At 38.4% G+C, this 22,849-nt stretch overlaps 1 protein-coding gene across 1 annotated transcript; it reads right to left on the bottom strand.

The window, feature by feature from the left end:
• Positions 1–6,806: 6,806 nt before the first annotated feature.
• Positions 6,807–22,459, bottom strand: LOC119248838 (chromodomain-helicase-DNA-binding protein 9-like). The gene is made up of 2 exons (XM_037515710.2): positions 21,997–22,459; positions 6,807–8,529 (listed from the first exon to the last, which is right to left on the bottom strand). Exon 2 carries the CDS (start codon positions 8,362–8,364, stop codon positions 6,835–6,837), a length of 1,530 nt encoding a protein of 509 aa, XP_037371607.1. The 5' UTR covers positions 8,365–8,529; positions 21,997–22,459; the 3' UTR covers positions 6,807–6,834.
• Between the last annotated feature and the right edge of the window lie 390 nt (positions 22,460–22,849).

Here is a 22,849-nt window from a genome sequence, read left to right as displayed (position 1 = left end):
GCCATGCACCAGCTGTAGGGCCCTGAACAAGCTATTTGACCACCCTGTGCTTCAAGCTCTTATCTTTAAAAAGGGCAGATGATAAGATCTACCTCACAGAATTAAAAATATATACAAAGCCATGAACATGAGTATTAACAGATCACCATTTATTGGCTATTTGTATTTTTATTATTATTCATAACTGCACAAAAAAATGTACATTTTTTAAAAAGAGACTTTGCCTGTTTAAACATGTTTCTGTGAAAAGAAACTCCACCAGTGCAACAAGCACATAAAAGTATATTCAATATCACAAATCACTATGAAAATGCAAATTAAAATCAAAATAGATGTTTTCACTTTGGGGCATCAAGTGTTTTTGTTATTTGGGTCTTACCTCTCTCACCGCCCATGCACAGGAATGGCTAAAGTTAAAAAGACTGAACACACAAAGTGTTGACAGAGGGAGCAAGAAGAACCCAACACTGCTAGTGGAAATGTCAAGTGGTGCAACCACTTGGAAAATATTTTGTAGTTTCTTAAAAAAGTTAAATATCTACCTATCAAGTGACTCAGCCATTCCTACAGTCCTCACAAAGCCATACACAAATGTTCATAGCCTCTTCATTCACAATAACCCCACACTCAAGAAATTTTCCTTATAGAAAAATTTCAGTTACTAATTACAAAAGGAAAAGTGGTATTTAGTTTTTGTGATGAAAGTTGTATTTCTGCAGGACAGTCTACCTTTCTAAGGAGAGCAATGTGAAAATTTTTAAGGGTATCTGAAAAATAAAAAGCAGGTGCTCAATGATAGTTTGCTGTTTCTGCAGCAATGATTGTAAGGTACCAACCTGTGCAGTGAAAAACAAAGAATTTAGAGGCAAGTTTCTGCTAAATCATTTCTGCTAGCCATCTGTCTTGATGCCTCAAATACTTGACCTGTAAATTCTGAAAGTTAATACCAACTTGAATATACCCCAGGTTATTAAAAAAAAAAAAGGCACAAGTAAGTAAACACACTTAAAAAAATGTAAATACTGTTACTGTTTCTGTTATAGAGCAACCCCGATATTAAACGGGTTCCTGGCTGTGGGTCCTCACCCAGGCGCTTTAAAGAGACTTATGAATACTCTACTGCAGACACATGCAAAAGGGTTAATAAAAGGTTTATTTACAAGAGAAAAGGAAATAAGGAAAATGTACAACTCAGGGAGAAAATAGGGAAATAAAGTCTTTAATGCGTCCTACCCGATCCAACGACCTGGAAACCCCAAAGTCACTCTCAGAGCTGACCGGACGCTGCTGCTGGCCAAGAGCCCAAAAATGGAGAGACCCCCAAAGCCCACGTGTCTGCCTTTTGTATCCACCTGGCTGCTTAACCCCACCCTCAGGTCCCAGCCACCTTCCCTTTGGTGGTGATGGGCTTTGGAGTTCCCAGTGTCTTTAGCTTTGACCTGGGGTGGGGGTGGAGTCCACAAAGCCTATATGGAATTTGCTTTGGGACATCCTTTTCCCCTAACATTTCTATCTCTAATTACATTCTTAATGTTGATCATTTAAAAAATTACAAAGTCTCACTGTCACTTGAGGTATACAGAACATAAAACCCTTGGAAATTGATCTAGCAATGTAATAAGTTAATATATCTCTCAGTAACTAGTTATTTCTTTTTTTGACAAAAAAAATAATGCTCAAAGTTGAGTCGTACAACACAATTTTGTAAGAGTTTCACAACAGTTTGTAATAAATTCAAGTAGAGTAAGTTCAAAAGAGCCCCTGCTCCCTTGGTTGTCACTTAAAAAAAAAAAACAAAAACATGGGCCCTCAAACACGCTTGCAGTACATGAGCACGGAAGACACCACACTGGGCATATCATGTGAGGAATACAATTACTACAGCTTGCCAAAAGGTCATGAAACAAAGAACAGATCTAGAAACATATGAGAAATATATGAGGAGGGTGGATCAAAGAAATTACTATTTCTGTTTGTAAATCACTCAGTCCAAACCACTTAGCTGGAAGGCGCTATGAGAAAGGGCTAGAAATCACTGTTAATCTAAGAGTGAATCAGAAACAAAGAGAGCACCGTTCTGAAGTTATGCTACAGATCAATAGGAAGGTATAACTTATTTTCAATTTGAATTCTTCCAATGCAAAGGACCATAGCATCTTATTCATCTTTACAACTACAGCATCCAGCGTATTCTTTCACACATGGTAGGTATCTAGTCAATACGGAACAAATAAAAGTAGCAAGAACATAACATTTCCAAAACACAGATAAAAACAATTCACTCCCGGGCCTCCCCTGTGGCCCGCAGCCTCTGCAGCGCTGGTTCGATCCCCGGCTGCTCCCCGGCCACCAGAGGAGGGTCCCAGATGGCGTGCAGACCCCTCCTGCCGCCCGCTGCTCCCCTCAGCAGTGTACTCGGTCCTTCTGCCTGCTCTGCTCCCCGCTCTGGCTCTGGTGAATCCTCTCACCCTCCCGCGCTTCTGACTGTACCCAGTGCTTGTATAAATAAATAAAAATAAATAAGTAAATAAAAACAAAAACAAACAAACAAACAAAAAAACAATTCACTCCCATATATACAATTTACACCTACACTTGATAAGATACAATAAGGGTCTATTTTTAAACACGAAAGCAAGTTTAAAACTTAAGATTAAAAGCTACACACACAGGCACATACACACGCACACACATAAACTTAAAAAGAAATTCTCAATTTGGAGACAACCAGTTATAAATGTATTTTACAACACTGCATATTAAATGTAAGTGTCCAACAACATTTGGTATCCACAGTCATTTCTGATTACCCTTAAACCTACAGTTTAACCTACAAAGGAATCTGTTAACTAGTTACATGACAGCATGCAAGACCTGAACTCTAGTACTGTTTTTCTTTTGTATCTGAGGATTGCATAAATGCCTGTCCAGCTCTAAAATTCTAATATCCCATGAAATGATTGGTGTAAACCTGTACTGTTCATTATTTATAAGGCATTACTTGTATAGTAAATGTGGAGGTATTATTTTCATGGTTGACCATAACATAGTATCAGAATTTACTTTTGAAAACTAGTCTGCGCTTCCTACGTGTTTGCTATCTCTTCCCATCCATTACCACAACATACTGTGTAAAAATATTTCCTTAATTTAAAATTATTTAAGTGTAGTTACCCAAATAAAGAAACCTTACTGTGCATAATTAAGCATTCCAAAACAACTCGGTATTCTTGCTGTCTTGACAGGAAGAGTTTGATGGCTCGTCTTTCTAATACATTATTTTCAACTTCAGACTGTAATATCGATAAGTAAATGACTGTGTGCTCTAAGGTATTTGGAAATCACTTCATCAATACAAGTAGATATCACAAAATTTTGTTAGACCTACTTTGAAGTTTGGCTTCAATCTCATGCTCTTCATGCACTGCACTAATCCACAAATTTCTCACCAACTGCTGCCTCTTCTCCACCCCTGGAATTCACTTCCTGTTCCCCTCACCCTTAAGTATGCATGCAAGAGGTCAATAGCCTTAAAGCTACTGTTAATTGGAGTTTCTGTTATTCTAATCCTGGCAGACAGTGCAAAGCTCAACTCCTCTAAAGCAATAGTATGCAGTTGAATAACAAGATCGTATTTCAGAACTGGCTAAAATTCCATAAATTTCCCCATTTCACACTGGAGTTGCCCTGTAACATAGGCGTGTAAAAACACATATATGGGGTCTAATTTGTTTTTAATGCAACCTGGCCACTGGCTATCTCCATATTGAATGTGTAATCTGGGGTGTATTACCTTAGTTTCCTCCCAAGGAAGCTGAAGGAAATAACCATATCAAATAAAAGATTGTTGTGAGGGATCAGTATATTAATACATGTTAAATATTCAGCACAGTGCTTTGTAGAAAGTAGTTCTTAAAAACGCAAAAATACAAAGGTGAAGGGCCAGGGAGAGAGTGGATTGCACTGTAAAATTAAAAAACAAGTCAACAGTGGTATCTTTTGATAGTGATATTACAAGTAACTTATTTTTCATCAGTTTGTTTTAATTTGGTCCAGTTTTTAATAATAACCATGTATCACATTTTTAATCAGAAAAATATTCAATATTTTAAAATGCATCAACTGTTGAAACCTGTAGTTTTCTCTTTAAAAACAGTTAATAAGTAATATTTTCCCTAACTTCAGGAAAAAGAGTGAAAAAAAAGTTAAATAGTAAATAAAATAATAAATTTATCAGACCAGGACCTCTCTGGTGGCACAAGAGGTTAAGTCTCAGCACTATGAATCTACCAGCAGCCACTGCAGCATAAGTTCGATCCCTAGCCAGGGAGCTGACCCACATAGCGCAGGAGACCTCTCCTGACTCAACCCCTGCTCCCCTCAGCAGTGTGTTTCAGTCAGTCTGCCTGTTCTGCTCCCAGCTCTGTCTCTGGTGAGTCCTCTCACTCCCTGCATCTCTGGCCTGTCCCCCATCTCTTCTGTGCATAAATAAATAAAAATTGAAAGGTCCATTCAGGGGGCCGGAATGCAGGAGCCAACCAGGAAGCCCACCTGGGGGGCAGGAATGCAGATACCTGCCTGGAGGACAATGAGCCTCCTCCCTCCCCCTATGAGTCTCTTCTCAGACAAAAATCCTCTACCTGCCCTACAAACTTTTCCCGCCATAGAAGCCCAACTACCCACCTGACCTCTCCTCGCCCTATAAAACCTTGCTTCCCCCTAACAACGTGCGAGACTCCACTGACCCCCGCCTTGGGTCTGTGAGGTCCGCCCTGGGCGCAATAAACTTTCCCTCCCTTTGAGAAATGTAGCCTGGCTCTCCTTTTCTTTACCGCGCTGAACCTTTCAAAAATAAATCTTTAAAAAAATTTAATGATGATAAGATCTTAGAAAAAGCAAAATTAGTAGATGTCAAGTTTCATAACTTTAATCATATGCAGATCAAACTAGTCAGAAATCTACATACATAGTGGATAAAGAACCCTGTGTTCATCAGTGCAGGTTTTTCCCAGCAGGTCTTTCCCAGGGTCCACCTTGACCCTCTTCCAGTAGAGGGAGCAAAATCATAATATTCCACTCAAGACACAAAAGGAAGGGGAGGGGCAGAATGTACAAGAACCTTTTAAGTCTCTTAAAATCTATCTAGACAATCCCAAAATATGTACTGGAAAAACCGCTTGAAATAGAACGAAAGTTAACCTAATAGAAAAGATAATGATTTTACCTTTTCGAAATAGTTCAAGGCCTTGAGATGAAAAAAGCAAAACAAAACAAAACAAAACAACAGCCCCTAAACTGATAAAACTTAACTAAAACAAACCCCAGAAGTATGACCACAGAACTGAGGCCATGAGAGGTGTAGGAGGAAGGAAGGGGGGTGGCCCGATGGCCGAGGAGAAAGGACTGTGTGAACTCTGGTGGTAGGCGTGGGGTGGCGACATACATCTGAGGAGGTGTGAACCTTCCTCTGAGTCATACCGTGTCCTGAACCAATGTCATCTCAATGAAAAAAATTTGAAAAAAAAGGTCCCTAAATACTTAAAGAACTGTGGGATTCTTCACTGGCCACTGAATCTCAACGGTAACCAAGGTATTAAAGCATTTTATGAATCCTTAATTTAACAATATTTCAAGAAAAATAACACAATATATAGTAAATCTTATAAAAGTACTGTTTTCATGATAAAAACTATAAAAAGTAAAGTAACTGCACTATCCTACAACAATCTATATTCCTCCAGTAATTTTTCATAAACAAACTATCATACTATGAAAAAAGTACAATTATAAAAGCATTTATTGAGTGCTTACTATATGCCAGACACAGTTCTAAGCACTTTTACATGTAGTAACTCTTAATTCTTACCAAAACCCTATTAGGTAGATCCTATTATTATTCCACATTTTAAAGATGAAGCAAATGAGACACGCAGAAACGATTTAACTTGCTAGAACTCCCACAGATAATAAGTAACAGGAGCCAAGATTCTAACCCAGGTGGTCTGGTACTAGAGTCTACACTCTTAACCACTTTACTGTAGCCATAATTTCTTTTTTAATTCAAAAGGACAGACTTATTATAAAAAGGGAAGGGAAGTCAAGGATGCTTGCACAGACACAAGCAGGCAGGAGTCTTGGAGGAGGGCTGCCGCTGCAGTTCTGCAAAGGCAGAAGGTTGGTTCAGCACCAGCAAGGCCGAGGTGGGCAGGAGGGTGGCCGCCTAGAACCATAACTTTGAATTATGATTTTTCTCCATCATTAACGGATTCTCAATGCAAGTGTTTTAAAAGCACGAAGTAGTCCATCTACGATAGCTATGATGATAATTTATTCTATTCTAGTCTTCCATCATAGATATAAGTAACAAATATTTTTGGGTAGAGTACTTTTGCTAATCTGGGCTATTGTTGGATTATTATAGTAAAATAGTTTTACACGCACATGTAACACCAAATTGCTATCCAAAATATGTGTGTCAATTAACAAGGCCATATTAGCTCCAACTGCACTGTAAATTTGTCAGCATCAAGTATTATCATTAAAAGTTTCTTAACAAGTAAAACTGAAACACTCAAAACTGAATTTTGTTTCCCATTTTATTGTAGTTATTAAGTTTTTTTATCTTTGATAATATCTTTCTGTTCAAGGCAATCTCAACAGAAAGTCACAAGGTGTCTTAAAACCGTACCATTTTCTAAACAAAGAAGTTAAAGTCTAATGCTTTCAGCAATCAATGAACCACATTCAAAAGCATTATGAAAGCAACATAAATTCTTATCAGCATCTTTATATTCATTAACAGAATTAATGAGTTTGAGAAATTTTAAATATGTCTTATAAAAGAACCTCAATCTCAATGAGTAAAAACTCTCCACCGCAAATCACCAAAATAACAGAACCACATACCTGTCGCTGTAAACACAGGCGATTTCTGTCATGTAGGTGCTGATGATTGGAAAGGGAGGTGTGCCAGCTCCGAGCCTGACTATGCAACTGAGTTTGAGCCACGTCGGAAGGCCGGGTTACAAGGTGTGACGCAAACTGCCGATCGAGGTCGTGATCTAAAACATGACTTGAATTATCTTGCCCAAACGCTGACTCATCAAACTGGGGAAGGAGACCCTCATGAAGGAGGTCGTCGGGGTCTAGTCCTGTGAACGGCTCAGCTTGTGACTCCACTTGATGAAGTAAATTCTCGTCTAAAGATGAAAACCCATTTGTTTCTACGTGATCATTGAAATGGCCCATTTGAGTTCCTGAGTCAACAGGATCTGGGAAGTTCATGTGCACAGGAGATAATTTTGAATTGCTGTAATTACCCTGAGGATGTGATGAATGCAACATTTGGAAATTATTTGAATTCAACGACGTATTCGGATTTAGCATATGCTGAGAGGATTCTTGCTTGAGTCCCCTATGAGGTGAAAAGGAATTACTTCCAGTAAAATCAGATAGAGTCTGATTTGCATGATTCGGTGCAAGAACCGCAGAGGCCTGAAGAAGACTGCTTGGGGACACATGATTACTGGAAAAGGAATAATGGGAAGAAAACTGCTGGGAGTTACTGACGGAACAAGGAGTCATATTTGGAGAATGTCCATTAAAATTTCCTTCTTGATGGTTACTACACTTGAGAAAGTGCACTGAAGGATTGGACGTTTGAGAAAACTGTGGCATTGAAAGTGACTGTTGTGAAGTCGATGCGTTGGTAATTTGTGGTGGGTGGTTAACACTGACTCTGTGGGGACCAGAAACATTAACATCCATAAAACTTTTTGACTGGCTAAGAGAATTTTGCCCTGGGTTAAGATTATTTCTGTTTTGTTGCGAGCGTAGTGAAGTGCACTGTGTTTGTGGTTCATTGGCCTGAAATAAGGCAAAGTCAGGGTGGGATACAAAGCTTTTACTTTGATGCATAGAGTGAGAATGTCCTTGTTGGTGAAAAGGAGACCCATTTTGACTTGAAATGCTAGTAGCTGTCTGATGGCCCCACATTGGGCTGCCATCTGCTACATCTGGAAACAAACCATTGGGTTGGTTTTGGGGGTGAATTGGAGAACAGTTAAACTGGGAGTGTGGCGATAACACATGTTCAGCTGGGCTACCAAAAGATTGATTAACTTGATGAAATTTCATTGACTCATACTGATTTAACTGTTCATAATCAGTCATCTTCTGATGTGTTGGAGTACCTTGAACATGGTTCAGTGAATCTATGTGCAAAGGTTCAAATTCTGCACCCAAGTTCAATTCGTCAACTAGCGAAACAGGTCCTGGTTGTACAAATGCATCATCTGATAAACCTTCCAAGGTCTCACTAAAAAGATTGGCATCGTCAAAAAAGTCCATCATTGGATCTGTCATCTTGAAAACTTCAGGAACAATATGGGCTGCTCACTCCAAATGGAGTGTATTCAGCCTCTCTGGAGGTGCTATTATTCGATCATTTCTGAAGGTCATCAGCTAATCCGAAACAGGTCAATGTCCATTATTGCTCTAGATAATGACATGTCATGAAGTGTCAGAATCCTAGGAAAACAAGAACAAAAGCAATTAAAGTTTAATAATGAGTATTCACGACAGTTCTAAAAACAAAATTTAGATATGAGGGCATTCCTGGTGGCACAAGGGGTTAAGACTCAAGCTATGAAGCTATCCGCAGCCACTGCAGCACAAGTTCGATCTCTGGCCAGCCAGGGAGCAACCCACATGGTGCAGCAGACCTCTCCTGACTCACCCACTGCTCCCCTCAGCAGTGTACTTCAGTCATTCTGCCTGTTATGTTCCCCACTCTGTCTCTGGTGAATCCTCTCACCCACCCCATACCACCGGCCTGTACCCCAGTTCTTATATGTATGCATAAATAAATTTTAAAAAGAATTTAAAAAATTTAGATATGATTTAAAAACATAAAATCTCAGTGCTTATTTGTACAATTCACTGCAAATAACTCATTAATATTCCCAACAAGGAAAAGAAGCTTCCTGCTGGGAGTATGACTGTATGCATTTACAAGTAAAAATGCATATTATGTTCATATATTATAACAACACAATATAAACTTGAGAATAGTATGTCTGTCTCCCTCATACCATGAAATGGCAATCATTCCCCAGCAGCTCAAGCAGGTATAAAATAGGTATGTTACACTTCCCAAGCAGCCTGTCATCAATACATCTCAAATCAGTGTGCCATGATCTTTTGCACATGCATCTATTATTTCATAGCTATATGTGGAAATACATCAAGAAGAGTAATTTCATGAGGTCATGATAAGCTGTCAAAAATGTCAGGCCCTTGGTCACCCAACACACACAGACATGGGATACCCTGGGAATGTTCCCACACAGCGATGCCACCACCTTCTTGCTCATCTTCACTCTGCATTGTTGAGTGCAAACTGATGGAGATACCCACAAAGCAAAAGCAAGCGACCTTCCCAGTAACAGTTAAGCTCATCACTTTCCCTAAGTCCCCCACTTAAATCATTTGAAGTACACATTTATTACATTCACTAGCCTATCTGAATAAATGTATACTGATAATCAAGTTGAGACAAAAACAATAGCTTGAGCTAAGTAATATATGTCTTACAGTAGCGAGAGGGAAAATGACCACATACAGGCAGTTTTGTATGGAAAGGATCGAAGGTTACATGGAGTGACTAGTTAATTTTGTTCCAGTTTTATCATTCCATTTTTAACAAAGGTAATTTATGGTTCTGTCCTCACTATCTTGCACAGAGAACTACAAATGGAGGGTTTTGCTCAACATATTAGTTTATTACAAAAGTAGCAAATGAGGCTTATCTAAAATATGGGAAGCAGTGGAAATTTTTATTAAGAAAGCAATTTTACTATTTATTCATGCAATAGACATTTATTGATAGACAAATCCAGTCACAGGGATAATGAGTAACTGATCTCTGAAGCAGACAGATGAGTAAACAGACTATTATCAATACATATTATTTGTGCTTTGATAAAAGTACAAAGGAGAGACATCTAATGATAAAGAAAATGAACACAGACACCAATACAATACCAAGAGATACACACGTGTGACATTATAGAATTCAACATTAGTTATAAAATAGGACTAAAGATGAACTATGAAAAATACCCATAAAACCTAATAAGGCTGTGTTTTCTGATTTGGACAGCTTAACTACAATTGACACAGTGCTCACATTTAAGGTCCTCTTTAATTTTAACTTACTTTTTAATTAAGTGACTATCTACAGACCATCTATTCTACCCTAAAGAACTCTGTAGAAGCTGCCAAAGTTCCTGCTTCTCGGGAAGTTCAGCATCTAAATGGGAGGTGAATGGCGTAATGGCCAAAAAATAGCACATCATATATTGAACAAAATACAAAACCATGGCCTAAGAGAGGCAAAAGTTCATCTGTATGGTGATATATAAAGAGAAAAGAGCCATTAGTATATACCCATAAAGGTACTGGAAGGAAAGCCCAGGCAGAGGATTCAGGAACAAAGAAATAGCAACAAGAAAGTAAGTGTATGTTTAAGGAACAACATAACGATTACAGAGGGGAAATAAGGGAGAAAAGTGAAAAATAATGACAGAAATGTAAGTTGGAGTACTGATAAAGAGTATCTTATCAATTAAGTACATTAATATTTGGAGAAAAAAATTCTTCTAGGGTTGAGACAAATATTTAGAATCAAGATCAAAGTACTTGTGCCTCCCTGGTGGCACAAGGGATTAAACACCGGACTATGAAGCTGTCTGCAGCCTCTGCAGCACGAGTTCAATCCCTGGCCGGCCAGGGAGAAACCCACATGGCGAGGCAGACCTCTCCTGTCTCGCCCGCTGCTCCCCTCAGCAGTGTATTTCAGTCTGTCTGCCTATTCTGCCACCTGCTCTGTTTCTGGTGAATCCTCTCATCCCCCGCAGCTCTGGCCTGTACCCCAGCTCTTGTGTGCATAAATAAATCAATCTTTTAAAAAAAAAAAAAATCAAAGTACTTATTGAACTTCATTTTTACATTTGATGCAATGACATGATCATACAAATGGATTCAAATATCAATGGAACAGAATCTTGCTTTCAAAAATTAATAATCTAGAGGGGAAGAAAACACATAAACAAATAGTAAGATGCATGTCTTGGTAGAGAGGTAGCACAGGTGAGACAGCAATAACATGTGGATGCCTCCCTGGTGGCCTAAGGGTTAAGTCTCAGCACTATTGTAAAGGCCCAACTCCAGGGCCTGAGTTCAATCACCAGCCAGGGAGCTACCCACATGCGCAGCAGACCTCTCCTGTCTCCCCACTGTTCCCCTCAGCAGTGTATTTCAGTGGATCCGCCTGTTCTGCTCCCCACTCTGTTTCTGGTGAATCCTCTCATGCCCCAGACCTCAGGCCTGCACCCCAGTTCTATGCAAAAATAAAATCTTAAAAAAAAAAATACAATAAAAACATGTGGAAAAGGTCAGAAAAGGTATAGAGAAGAGGTAACATCTGAACTGGGCCTTAAGAGTAAAAATAAGATCACCCAATATGTTCTCTCGCTATAGCATTTTATTTTTTTTTAAAGATTTATTTATTTATGCATACAAGAACTGGGGTACAGGCCAGGGGTGTGGGGGTTGTGGTGAAAGGATTCACCAGAGACAGAGCGGGGAACAGAACAAGCAGATCTACTGAAATCCACTGCTGAAGGGAGCAGCGGGGAGACAGGAGAGGTCTGCTGCGCCATGTGGGTAGCTCCCTGGCTGGGGATCGAACTTATGCTGCAGTGGCTGCAGACAGCTTCAGAGATTGTGTCTTAACCCCTTGTGCCACCAGGGAGGCCCCTATAGCACTTTAGAGATAAACTGAGTTTCCTCAGTGTTGTTTTTTCCCTTATTCTCCAAATAGGCCCCTCAATATTTGTCTAAGTAAATCAGTCTTCCCAGTAAGCTCTACACATGACTAGTTTCATCCTACTTAATATAATTATTGATCCACATCAAATTATTCAGTGAATAATTGAATTGGTGAATCTCTTCAACAATTCCATGCAGCATTACGTTTGTGCTACATTAATTTTATTTTGTTTGAGTTACTGATAGCTATTTCAAATTTATACTTTGGAGAAAATTCAGCTTTGGATTCACCTACTATGGCCAACCTCACCCAACTCAGCTCTAAGAACCTGTGCTGACCACAAACCTGACACTGCCTTGTGATAACATCAACCTTTTTTATCCACGAGAATGCCCTCTCTTGGAAAAAAGGAACACCTTTATCATCGCTGTATCCTTACTATGTGGCCTCACCTACTAGGCAAGCAGTAAATTTTACTCAATGAAGGACTGCATGGAAATTAGCAAGAACATGATGCTTGAATTAAAAACAAAACACCACAAAAAAATAACTTTGACCACAGTCCTGGTTCTACCCTCTTGGAGCTATATGTATATGACCTTGAGATCACATACTTTCTTGTTTACATCTGTAAAAAGTCCAAAACCAAAAATAACAAATACAACCTATTAACTGCAGGGCTGTCTGCCGTAAGGATGAACTATAAAGTGCTTTAAAAAAAAACAAAAGGTAAAATACCGTCTCGACAGGTAAGCAGCAACTCCTAGGAGGGCAGTAAACGAGTCTTTTATAATCCCTTCACTCTACGGGATTGTACCTAAAACCTGCAGGAGCACAGAGGAAACCCTAAAGGAGTGCCCAGAGGGAGGGCAGGCAGGGCATTTCAGTAATGGCTCTGAGTGTGGTGCAGCCAGAACACAGAGCAGCCAAACACAGATGTTGAGAGGCAACCACAGGGCAGGTGTGTAGGGCTTTTATTTTCCATGTGAAGAAATCTGGACTTTATCTTAGAGGCAACAGGGAGCTACTTCACAGGTTAAAACGTGTTCTCTGCATGAACATGGCCTAACACATTTTTACTATGGTGAAATTGTTATCACTGGAGGCTGAAGTTGTTTTTAGATAACAAATAGGAACTTTTTCGATGACCACTGGGTATACTTAAGTTGTATCCAGAAACATTTTTGAAAATAAAATAATGGTAGGGATATTATTTTAAAGAATATTCTTACTTGGCAAAATAAAAAGTTGGCAAGTTTGAGTTCATTTATTTTTTTTTTTTTTAATTGATCTGTGGACTTCTAAAATCCACTGTTAAGGCTGCTACACTGTACTTAAATGCCTGGTAGAAAGTTCTTTACATCAAGTCAGTTTGCCTCCAGCCTTCCTAGGCATCCTTATTGAGACTATTTAAAATAAACCTAATTATGACTAACCTCCAAATTCTTCAAGACATATGTCTCCTCCAAAGCTTCTCTTCTCAAAGTTATAGCAAAATATTCCCAGTTTATAGAAAAGTGAAAAACTCTGCCCAAAATGACTAAAATAAAAGGCTTAGTATTTAAAGAGATGAAACTTCAACTCTCCGTCCCAAGTTACTAATTTCCTTATGGTTCTATATACACGCTGGTGGACAGTAAAGAACTTGTGGTTTCCTTACTAGCTTTGTGTTAGTAAAGTTATGTGACAAAATGCTAGTAACTAGCTGAATAACCACACTCAAATAGTAGTAATTAATTTTCCAGTAATATACTGCAGAATTTCTATTCTCAAACTATCTGGTTCAATATTTATTATTAACGTAAGTGACAATATAGAAAATCTGGTTAACAAGGTGATGTTTTAATTGGAAGGCAGAATTAATTAACAAAACCAAGATACAAAAGAATCTCAAAAGAATGGAGCCATGGTCAAACTTAGTATTTTCTAAGTACAGGGCCTTGCTTTCAGTGCAGACAACCAACCCCACTAATGTACTTGGGATGTAGATTCTACAGAAGCCAGAAGGTGACATAATGAATGAAGCTGATGAGGAGAGAACTAAGGCAACCTAAAACTTTCAGTCAGTTTCAGTTAATTGTTGCTTCTAATTTTTAAAAAAAATTTTTAAAGATTAATTTATTTATGCACACAAGAACTAGGGTACAGGCCAGAGGTGGGGTGGTGGTGAGAGGATTCACCAGAGACAGAGCGGGGAACAGAACAGGCAGACTGACTGAAATCCACTGCTGAGGGGAGCAGCAGGCAAGACAGGAGAGGTCTGCTGCGCCCTGTGGGGAGCTTCCTGGCCAGGGATCGAACTCATGCTGCAGTGGCTGCAGATAGCTTCATAGTGCTGCGTCTTAACCCCTTGAGCCACCAGGGAGGCCCTGTTGCTTCTAATTTTTAAAGAGGAGTTGGAAATTCTTCTCTGCCTTTGGATCACTTCTTTATTGTTAAATGCTGACAGTCAATTCAAATATTTTTATAGCATGTTCTTGGATAAAAATCTCAATATTATAAACATATGTACTCTCTGTATAACAATTTCTGAAATTAAGATAGTTTCAATAAAAATTCCAAGTTTTTTTTCCCCCCCTAAGGTAGACAAGGTGTTTCTAAAGTTAACACAGAAAAACAAACTAAAACACAGCTAAGAAAGAGAAGAGGGATGAGTCAGAAGAAACCCTATCAGACATTAAAGCATTATAAAATCTCATTTGTCAAAACACCATGTATTGGCGCACGAGAAGACAGATATATTGGAAAATAGTATATATTGGAAAATAGTATCTCAAAGGGGGATGGGGGTGGTGAATGAACTATAAAATAACAAGACAATTGGGTGACCATCTGACAAAAGCAAAGTTAGACCTGTGGCTTATTCTCAAAATAAGATAAATTATAAATGGATCAAAGATATAAATGACAGAAATGAAAAGCCTTGAAAGTACTTGGGAAAAAGAAAAACAGACAGGGGCACCTTGGCTGCTATTCATGGAACAAAATTCAGATCTCATTAAAGATTCATTAATCAGATTATATAAATTAAATAACCATGGATTCATAAATTAGATTATAAAAGAAAAATAGCAAACAGAAAAATAACATCTACAACTCACTGAAGTACTCATTTTTCTTTTCTTTTTTTTTTAAAGATTTATTTATTTATTTATACAAGCATTGGGTACAGTCAGACGCGCGGGAGGGTGAGAGAATTCACCAGAGCCAGAGGGGAGAGCAGAGCAGGCAGACTGATGAAGTACACTGCTGAGGGGAGCAGCGGGCGGCAGGAGAGGTCTGCGCACCACGTGGGACCCTCCTCCGGTGGCCGGGGATCAAACCGGCGCTGCAGAGGCTGCGGGCAGCCCCGCAACCCAGCGCTCAACTGCTGCGCCACCAGGGGAGGCCCGAAGTACTCATTTCTTGCATCAAAATTTCCCATAAATAGTAAGAAAGTACCAATAGCTAATAGAAACATTGGCAAAGTTCATATACTCATTCAAAATGAGAGAATGCAAATTAGAACCACATTGAATACCCTTTTTTTCACCTATCAGCTGATAGAGACCCCAAAGTTTGATAATATACAGTGGTGAAACTGGAAAAACACTCTCATATCCTCCTGGCAGGACAGTCTACAATGGTAAACGTTAAGGAGAGAAACTTGCTAACATTCATAAATATCTCAGATGTACATATTCTTTGAGCAAATTCCCTTCTAGCAATTTAGTTTACAAATAAGTTGACGTACAAGTGAAATGACAGATTCAAGGGTATTTATTGAAACATTACTTGCTCCAGCAAAAGGTTGAATATAGCCTATATGTCCAGCAACAGGAAACTGGTTAAACAAAATGTCCTGCTTACTTATGCTGGTCACACCAAATCTGGTAAATGTAGTCATCCCTGAGAATTTTTTAAAACCACAATGTAGACAAAAGGGGACATATTTACAGGATAGTCACCAAATTGGTGAAGTTACATGAAACCATGCTTCTCCAAGTTTCTCGCTCCTCAGCCCTCTTCTCTTCTTACTATAGCCACCATCCTCCTTGGGTAAGCTTATCCACAAACATCTACACACTGACAACATTTAAATCCTCGTGTCCAGTACCACTTTTCCAGTTGGATTTCTCCACAGCTATAAAACTCAATAGCTCCAAAGTCAAACAAATTATTTTGCTTCCAGAATCCTTCCCCTACATGTTTATTTGGTTAGTATCTTTCTAACTGGCCTTTCTGCTTAAAGTATTTCCCCATTTTAATCTATTGAGCACACTGTGACCAGATGATCATGTCACTTGCCAATGGAAACCCTTTTGATAGTTCCCTAATGTTGACCACATAAAAATGTAACTTTGAATACGGGCCCTTCAAACTTTGTCTTGGCTCTTGTTACCAGCCCATAATCTCTCCACATCCACTGTAATTCACTCACGCAATCTAGTTATTGTCTTTCTAACATGGTCTATTGTTCATTTTCCATACCATTATTCATGTGACTTACAGGACCCCAAGTGACAGATCTAGAATGACAGGGCCCAGAAAACAGTAAGGAAAATTACTTTGGCTCAATATAAAAAAGAAATTTGAAATACAGCTGTCCAAAGACAAAGACAAGTTTCATATTACTAGAGTTACATGTTCAAATTTAAAACAGGCTAACCAAGATCTCAATAGAGATATTATAAAAAGAAGCCCACTAGTCAGTCTGGCTGAATAATCCTAAAATCCCTTCTGATCTTGAAATTTGATGAATCCTGACAATAGAGAATATTTGGCTTTAATAAAGTACCCAAAAGTTGGTAGGTTTAAGCAAGGTTTACAGCGTACACATCGATCAACACTCTATCTTAATTGAGCTAAGAATTTCAAAGTGTTTCTCAAGCCTTAAGATATTAAATGTGAATTGTTCATTTCAGTTCAATCCAATTAACATTTTCTGAATATGTGTAATGTTTATAATATTTCTTATATGCCCAACACCTTATTAATCCAAGGTTAATTCTATACTTTACCTTCAATGTAGTCCTTGCTTTTGCTTGGGAATGTTTAAACTCATTTCCTCTGCTTCTAGGTTAGCTTTTTGCAGTTATTTTGTTTTCTCTCCTCAAGCCTTCACTTTAACTCTGCCATTCTCACTCAGGACAACTTAGTCTTCTGAGGTTCTCCAGTGGAAATTCACCAGCTGTCTTTTCAGAAGCACATACCTTTCCCTGCATCTATTCCTCTTTTTTTTTTTTTTTTTTTTTTTTTTTACTAATAGAAGACAAAACATGACTTCTGCAAAGAAAACTAGCCTTTCAAAGGAACCTACACTCACCTTCCATCTCTCTGGACATCTCTAACCATCCCCCTTGCAATGGGCTATTTCCCCCTTCTATGTTAAGGCATCAGGACCCTATTTGAACAACAAGAACAACTAGTGCACAAACAAAATCATCCTATTTCTAGCCTTCTATTCAGTGACAAATATTGAAAGTAAGTGATCCACTGCCTCCATTTTCCAAATAAATATCCATTTGCTGGTTAATCTTATACATGTTCGTTTCTGCCCCCATAAAATCACTGCAACTATACTTTCAAAGGTGACCAGGAATTTTTTAGCCAAATCCAAACATTTCCTCAAAGGCAGTCTTTGAACATTGCCATCACTAACCCAAGTGACAACAGAAGCTAGCCTCAAATTTCATCTTCTCTCTGAGGTTTCCAATCATCTATGCATCCCATCCACCACTTTTATTCAGCTCTGAGTGTTTTAAAAAGACTTAATTATCTAAGCAGCCACCACCCTGCCTAGACCACAACAAAAACCTTTAACTTGTTTTCTAAACTCAACTCAATTAACCTCTCTGCTTTCTGGAAATTCTTAGCTTCTAAGATACTACGCTATCTTGGATTTTCCTTTTTATGGCTTTCCTTGCTTTTCTGGCTGATTTAAAGTAGTCTAACTGGGCCTCACTGCTGTGGCCAGAGTTCGATCCCTGGCCAGGGAGCTAACCTACACAGGGAACAGCAGACCTCTCCTGTCTCGCCCAAGCAGCGCACTTCAGTAGATCCACCTGTTCAGCTCCCCACTCTGTTTCTGGCGAATCCTCTTACCCTTACGCCTCTGGCAAACACCCCAGTTCTTCTATGTACAAATCATCTTACAAAAATAAAGTAGTTTAATAGACAAAAGCTTCTATAAAGTAATTTCATTTCTATCAAATCCACTTACTTAGCATTTCAAATTCAGTCAAATGTTGACACATCTTCCTCAAAACATCCGCTAAAATGTAACTTTGCATCGAAATCCTTAAATCTGTTTCCAAATGGAAACTCAATTCCATTTTTCTTGGAATAATTTTCTTTAAATTAGTTCTTTAAAATGCTTTTCTTACTGCTAGTATAAAGATTTAAAACCCAATTTCCCAGTACTTTGATGAAACCATGTAACATCTCAGGGCCCTCCTTGAAATCTCTGACCAAAAGGATACTAAAAATGCAACAGTTGCGTCCCTGAGTATGCAGTGAGAGGCACCCCTCTCTCAGGAGCCAGGGGAACTTTGGCCATTTCTGAACCATTCCTATAGTCTCAGGAATAAGAAGACATTTCTCTGATGCCACTGCCTTCCTCCCTAGGGCCTTACTTCAAAGTGTCACGCACATTTCATCTAATAGCTATCAAATTCATTTAGACTAACATTTTCTTCCTGTAGCTCTTTCAATATTTAAGTTATACATATCTATTTTTTCATTCTTCCCAAGTCATATCTCCTAAAATGGTGTACTACTCACTCTTTTAAAATAAAAACATACATTCTGAAGAATTTAGTAAAGAAAGTATCTTTTACTTCACTATAGCCTCAACACAAAATTTTATCTTGTTCAAATCTGCTGTAATCCAACAGGCACAACATGGATATTAATTTTTGAATGCAAAATCTTCATATTTGAAAAAAAAATCTTCATATTTGTTATTTCATATGCCTTTGTATTATATCTCATCTAGATGAAATAGCTATTCACCACCAAACAGTCCTCTTTAGATTTTTAAAAGCACATGATTTTTCAAATAGCAATTGCAATTCTCATGTGCTACAAAGAGACATGTAAGCCGAAACAACACGTCGGGAAAACTGTATGGCATTATTGCTAAAGTTAAAACATATGTTTAGCTGTACACACAATGGAGTACTACTCAGCGATCCAAAAAGATAAACTCATGCCATTTAGAGCAACATGGAGAGCTGGAAGGGATTATGCTAAACAAAAAAAGTCAAAAAGAAAAAGATAAATATCAAACGGTTTCACTTACATGTGGAATATAGAGAAACCAAACAAAGCGTTAGGAAAAAGGCAAAACTGGCAAGCTAACCAGAGACCTGAGGCATACATGGTGTTGGGGGGGAGGGGGTTGGGGAATGGATCCAAACAGGGGAAGGCAGAGCACAAGGGACTGCGGTGATGCTCACCAGGTGCTACGGTGGTGGGAGAACCAGGGGGACTACACCTGAGGGGAGAAATCAAATACCGTCCGAAAATTAACAATGATGTAAGAAAATATAATTTAAAAGAACAACAACAGTGGATACCCATGACAAACTTTTCCACTTCTAGAAATATATACTCTCTGGGAACCTGTGCACCAGAAGACATGACGGGACGTTTGTCTCAGTATTATTCTTAACAGCCCCAAACTGAGGAGAAAACGTATCCATCGTATATTAGCATCAACAGCTATGAAAACCAACAAGCTACTCCTACAAACTTGGAGAAACACACCTTAGTCTCAGCGACATGAAATTAGCAAAAGCATACATGCTATAGGAGTCCATTTACCTAAAGTTCAAAAACTGGCAAAACTACTCTATGGTTTTAAAAGTTTGCACAATGAAACTTTAGATCTGAGGCCTCCAGCAGGGGAAGTGGAGGGAGAGGAGTGAAAACAGGGGAGGGAAGAGCACAAGGGCCATGGTGACAGGTGACGATGTGGTGGTGGGAGATTTATAGGGACTAGCCCTGAGGGGGGAAATCAAATATTGTAGAAAAATGAACAACAATGCGAGAAAATAAAATTTAAAAAAAAATAAGTTTGCACTATGGTTACTTCTGGGAAGGGAGAAGGGAAATGATAATTGGACAGGAGTTTGAGGTAGCTTGTGGGGTACCAGTAACACCCTATTTCTTGACCTGGGTACTGGTTTTAGAGACGTGTTTACTTTGCTATGTCACAGAGTTACACTAAGGATTTGTGCACTTTTCTGAATGTCTAACATAAGTTAAAAAAACTGTAACAACATGAAGCATAAGTAAATATTTATAAATCACCAGTTAGAATACATCATTCAAAAAAATTGGTAAAGAAATACAGGATGGTCTTGAAAAGAATTTAAGCAGAACTTTTAAGTGTATTGGATATGCAGCAAATACACTAAATTATACATCATCTGAAATGAAATATTTCCTACTACTAGAAACGTTGGGCAAATTTGGTTCTCTGTATCTCAGTTTCTATAATGTTAAATCACTAGACTTGTAATTTAACAGGTCCTCAAGTGGACGAAAAAATCTTAATGAACATTTGTCTTTCTTAAGATAATATTTGCAAAGATAACATAATCAAAAATACAGAGAAAAAGAAAATGAGTGATAGTCAGTTACTTCCATGAAAAAAGAATAATTTTTAATTTACTCCATTTGTTATAAAGCACAAAACTTGAAGATTAAAAAAAACAAATTTAATGCAAAATATGACACCTAACCACATAACCTATTTTCCTTCCTCTTACAAAAGAACTATATATTAACAGTTATCTTTCAGCCATTGATTTCCAATAAAATAAAATGTAATATATTTTATACTGTAGCTGCTTAGCCAGGTAAACTGAAACTGAAATGACCAACGGACAAGAAAAATTATTTTTGCAGGGTTTCAAATCATGGCCCTTTGTGGCAATGATTATGTTTTAAATTATTGGCTAAAAAAAGTTGTAAAGTATAATAAAAAATTATTCACTTGGTTAACTTCAGTTAATAACAGAAATATCATTAGCTACAGTTATTTGATAAATAATAGCTATTAATGACCTGTGCTATTATTTCTACTCATAAGCACCAGAAGCCTCATTAAAAATGATAAATTTAATATTAGACTGTCAACAAAGCTAATAACTTTTAAAGAGTGTTACTGTCCTGAAACTATCAGGACTAACAGACTTTTGTATTTGTCCCATCACCCAAATAATATGTAAACTGATCTAATACTATATTCTAGTTAACTTTTTCCCTCTAACTTCAAAATCAATATAACCTGTATTAAAATATTTGCAAATAAACTTTCAGAAGCTGCAGTGCATTGTTAAAAATACTTTGATTATCAACTTTTCTAGCATAAATATGCAGCTCACTCCTTCCTCTCAAAACACACACTAGGCATGTGTCACAGTATGATGTCACACAGAGAGAGAGCAATCCAGACTGAGGCCTCTGTGCTCAGAAGAAGGCAGTCCCCACCACCTTCTGAAACACTGGGGATGGTGTTCAAAACTTGATTTCCTGCCAAACCTTTTCTTCCCCTCATCTTATTTGTGTGAGCAAATTTCACCACCCATCTATGGAGTTCCTCAAGCCAGAAATGTAGAGGACATGTTTGATATCTTTCCTTCAATATCCGATCCAGCACCACGTTGCCAATGTTTCTACCCATACCTGTATGTCCTTGCTCTTTCCTGCACCTCCATGCTGCTGCCCTCCTTCCAACTACCACCATGGACACCTAACCAGCCTGGACAACTGCCATTACTAGAGTTTCTTTGCTTTTACTCTTGTCTTTCACCAATTCATTCTCAACCAGTGAGATTTTTCAAATCTAAATTAAAGCATATTATCGGCTTCGAAATCACACATGACAGCAATGTTCTTAGTAAAGCCCTAAGACTTTAGCAGGCCCTGCAAGGCCCAGTGTGATCTGCCTTCTGCCTCATTTTCTCCTGCACAGTTCTCCTCTATATGGTTATGCTTCTGCCATCCTGAACTTGTTTCATTTCTTCAAACACACTAAGCTTTACCTTCGTATTTTCCTCTCTTCCAGGAAACTTCTTCCTGCCTGGCTACTTCTTGATGTTTGTATCAGTGGTTAAGAGAAGTCATCCCTGCCCACACGACCTAAAATCCTTTTTCTCTCACAGCACTCTTACCTTCCTTTACTGAAGTCATTACAAGTTGTAATTTCACATCTGTTTATTTACTTGTTCATGTTCTGTTTCCACTATTAGGTTGCAGATGCTACAGAGGCAGAAAACAGTAAGTTTGTTTTATTACATAAAATTAAGGAATCGCTTAATATGTACTTCATGATTGTTTTAATGAAGAACAACCTGGAGTCCAGAGAATAAAGGGTGAGTGCCTTTCCCTTCTCTGGGCTTCCCACTGTCGCTTGATCAGCTTTCCAACTATTTCTAAAAGGGAGGAGCAAAGCGTTACTGCAGAAGACATGTCAGGAAGCTGTACATGTCAAATCAGGGAGACAAATAATAATGCTATGATCTCATGGGAGGGAGAAATCTCTAAGGGCTACACTGACAAGTGAATGATTTTATTCACAGGTAGAGTTTCTCCTGAGTATTCGGACAGGTAAAAACCAGAGGTGGGATATATGGGAGCAAGGCCAAACAAGGAAGTAAGTAAAGACACACGGCGTTAGAAGACAACTGTAAAACTGGAATATGGCAAGTCATATTTACAAAGTATAAAAAAACTAAAATATATATCTTTAAAAAAAATCTTCTACAGCTTTTACTGTATTATCTATAGTGCACTTCCCGCCTCTTAAATGCATACACGAAGTCCTATCCTCAGCTCTGTCTTCTTTCTTTCTTTTTTTTTTTTTTTTTTAAAAGATTTTATTTATTTATTTATACAAGCACTGGGTACAGTCAGAAGCACGGGAGGGTGAGAGAATTCACCAGAGACAGAGGGGGAGAGCAGAGCAGGCAGAAGGACGAAAACGCACTGCTGAGGGGAGCAGCGGGCGGCAGGAGAGGTCTGCGC

Source organism: Talpa occidentalis, unplaced genomic scaffold (assembly GCF_014898055.3).
Source record: "Talpa occidentalis isolate TD23 unplaced genomic scaffold, MPIMG_talOcc4v2.1 talOcc4.17, whole genome shotgun sequence".
Classification (NCBI taxonomy): Eukaryota; Metazoa; Chordata; class Mammalia; order Eulipotyphla; family Talpidae; genus Talpa; species Talpa occidentalis.
This window is presented reverse-complemented; position numbering and strand designations above follow the sequence as displayed.

Excerpts from the sequence above, each read along its gene's own strand:
- LOC119248838 (XM_037515710.2), bottom strand. The coding sequence starts at position 8,364 with ATGACAGATCCAATGATGGACTTTTTTGACGATGCCAATCTTTTTAGT.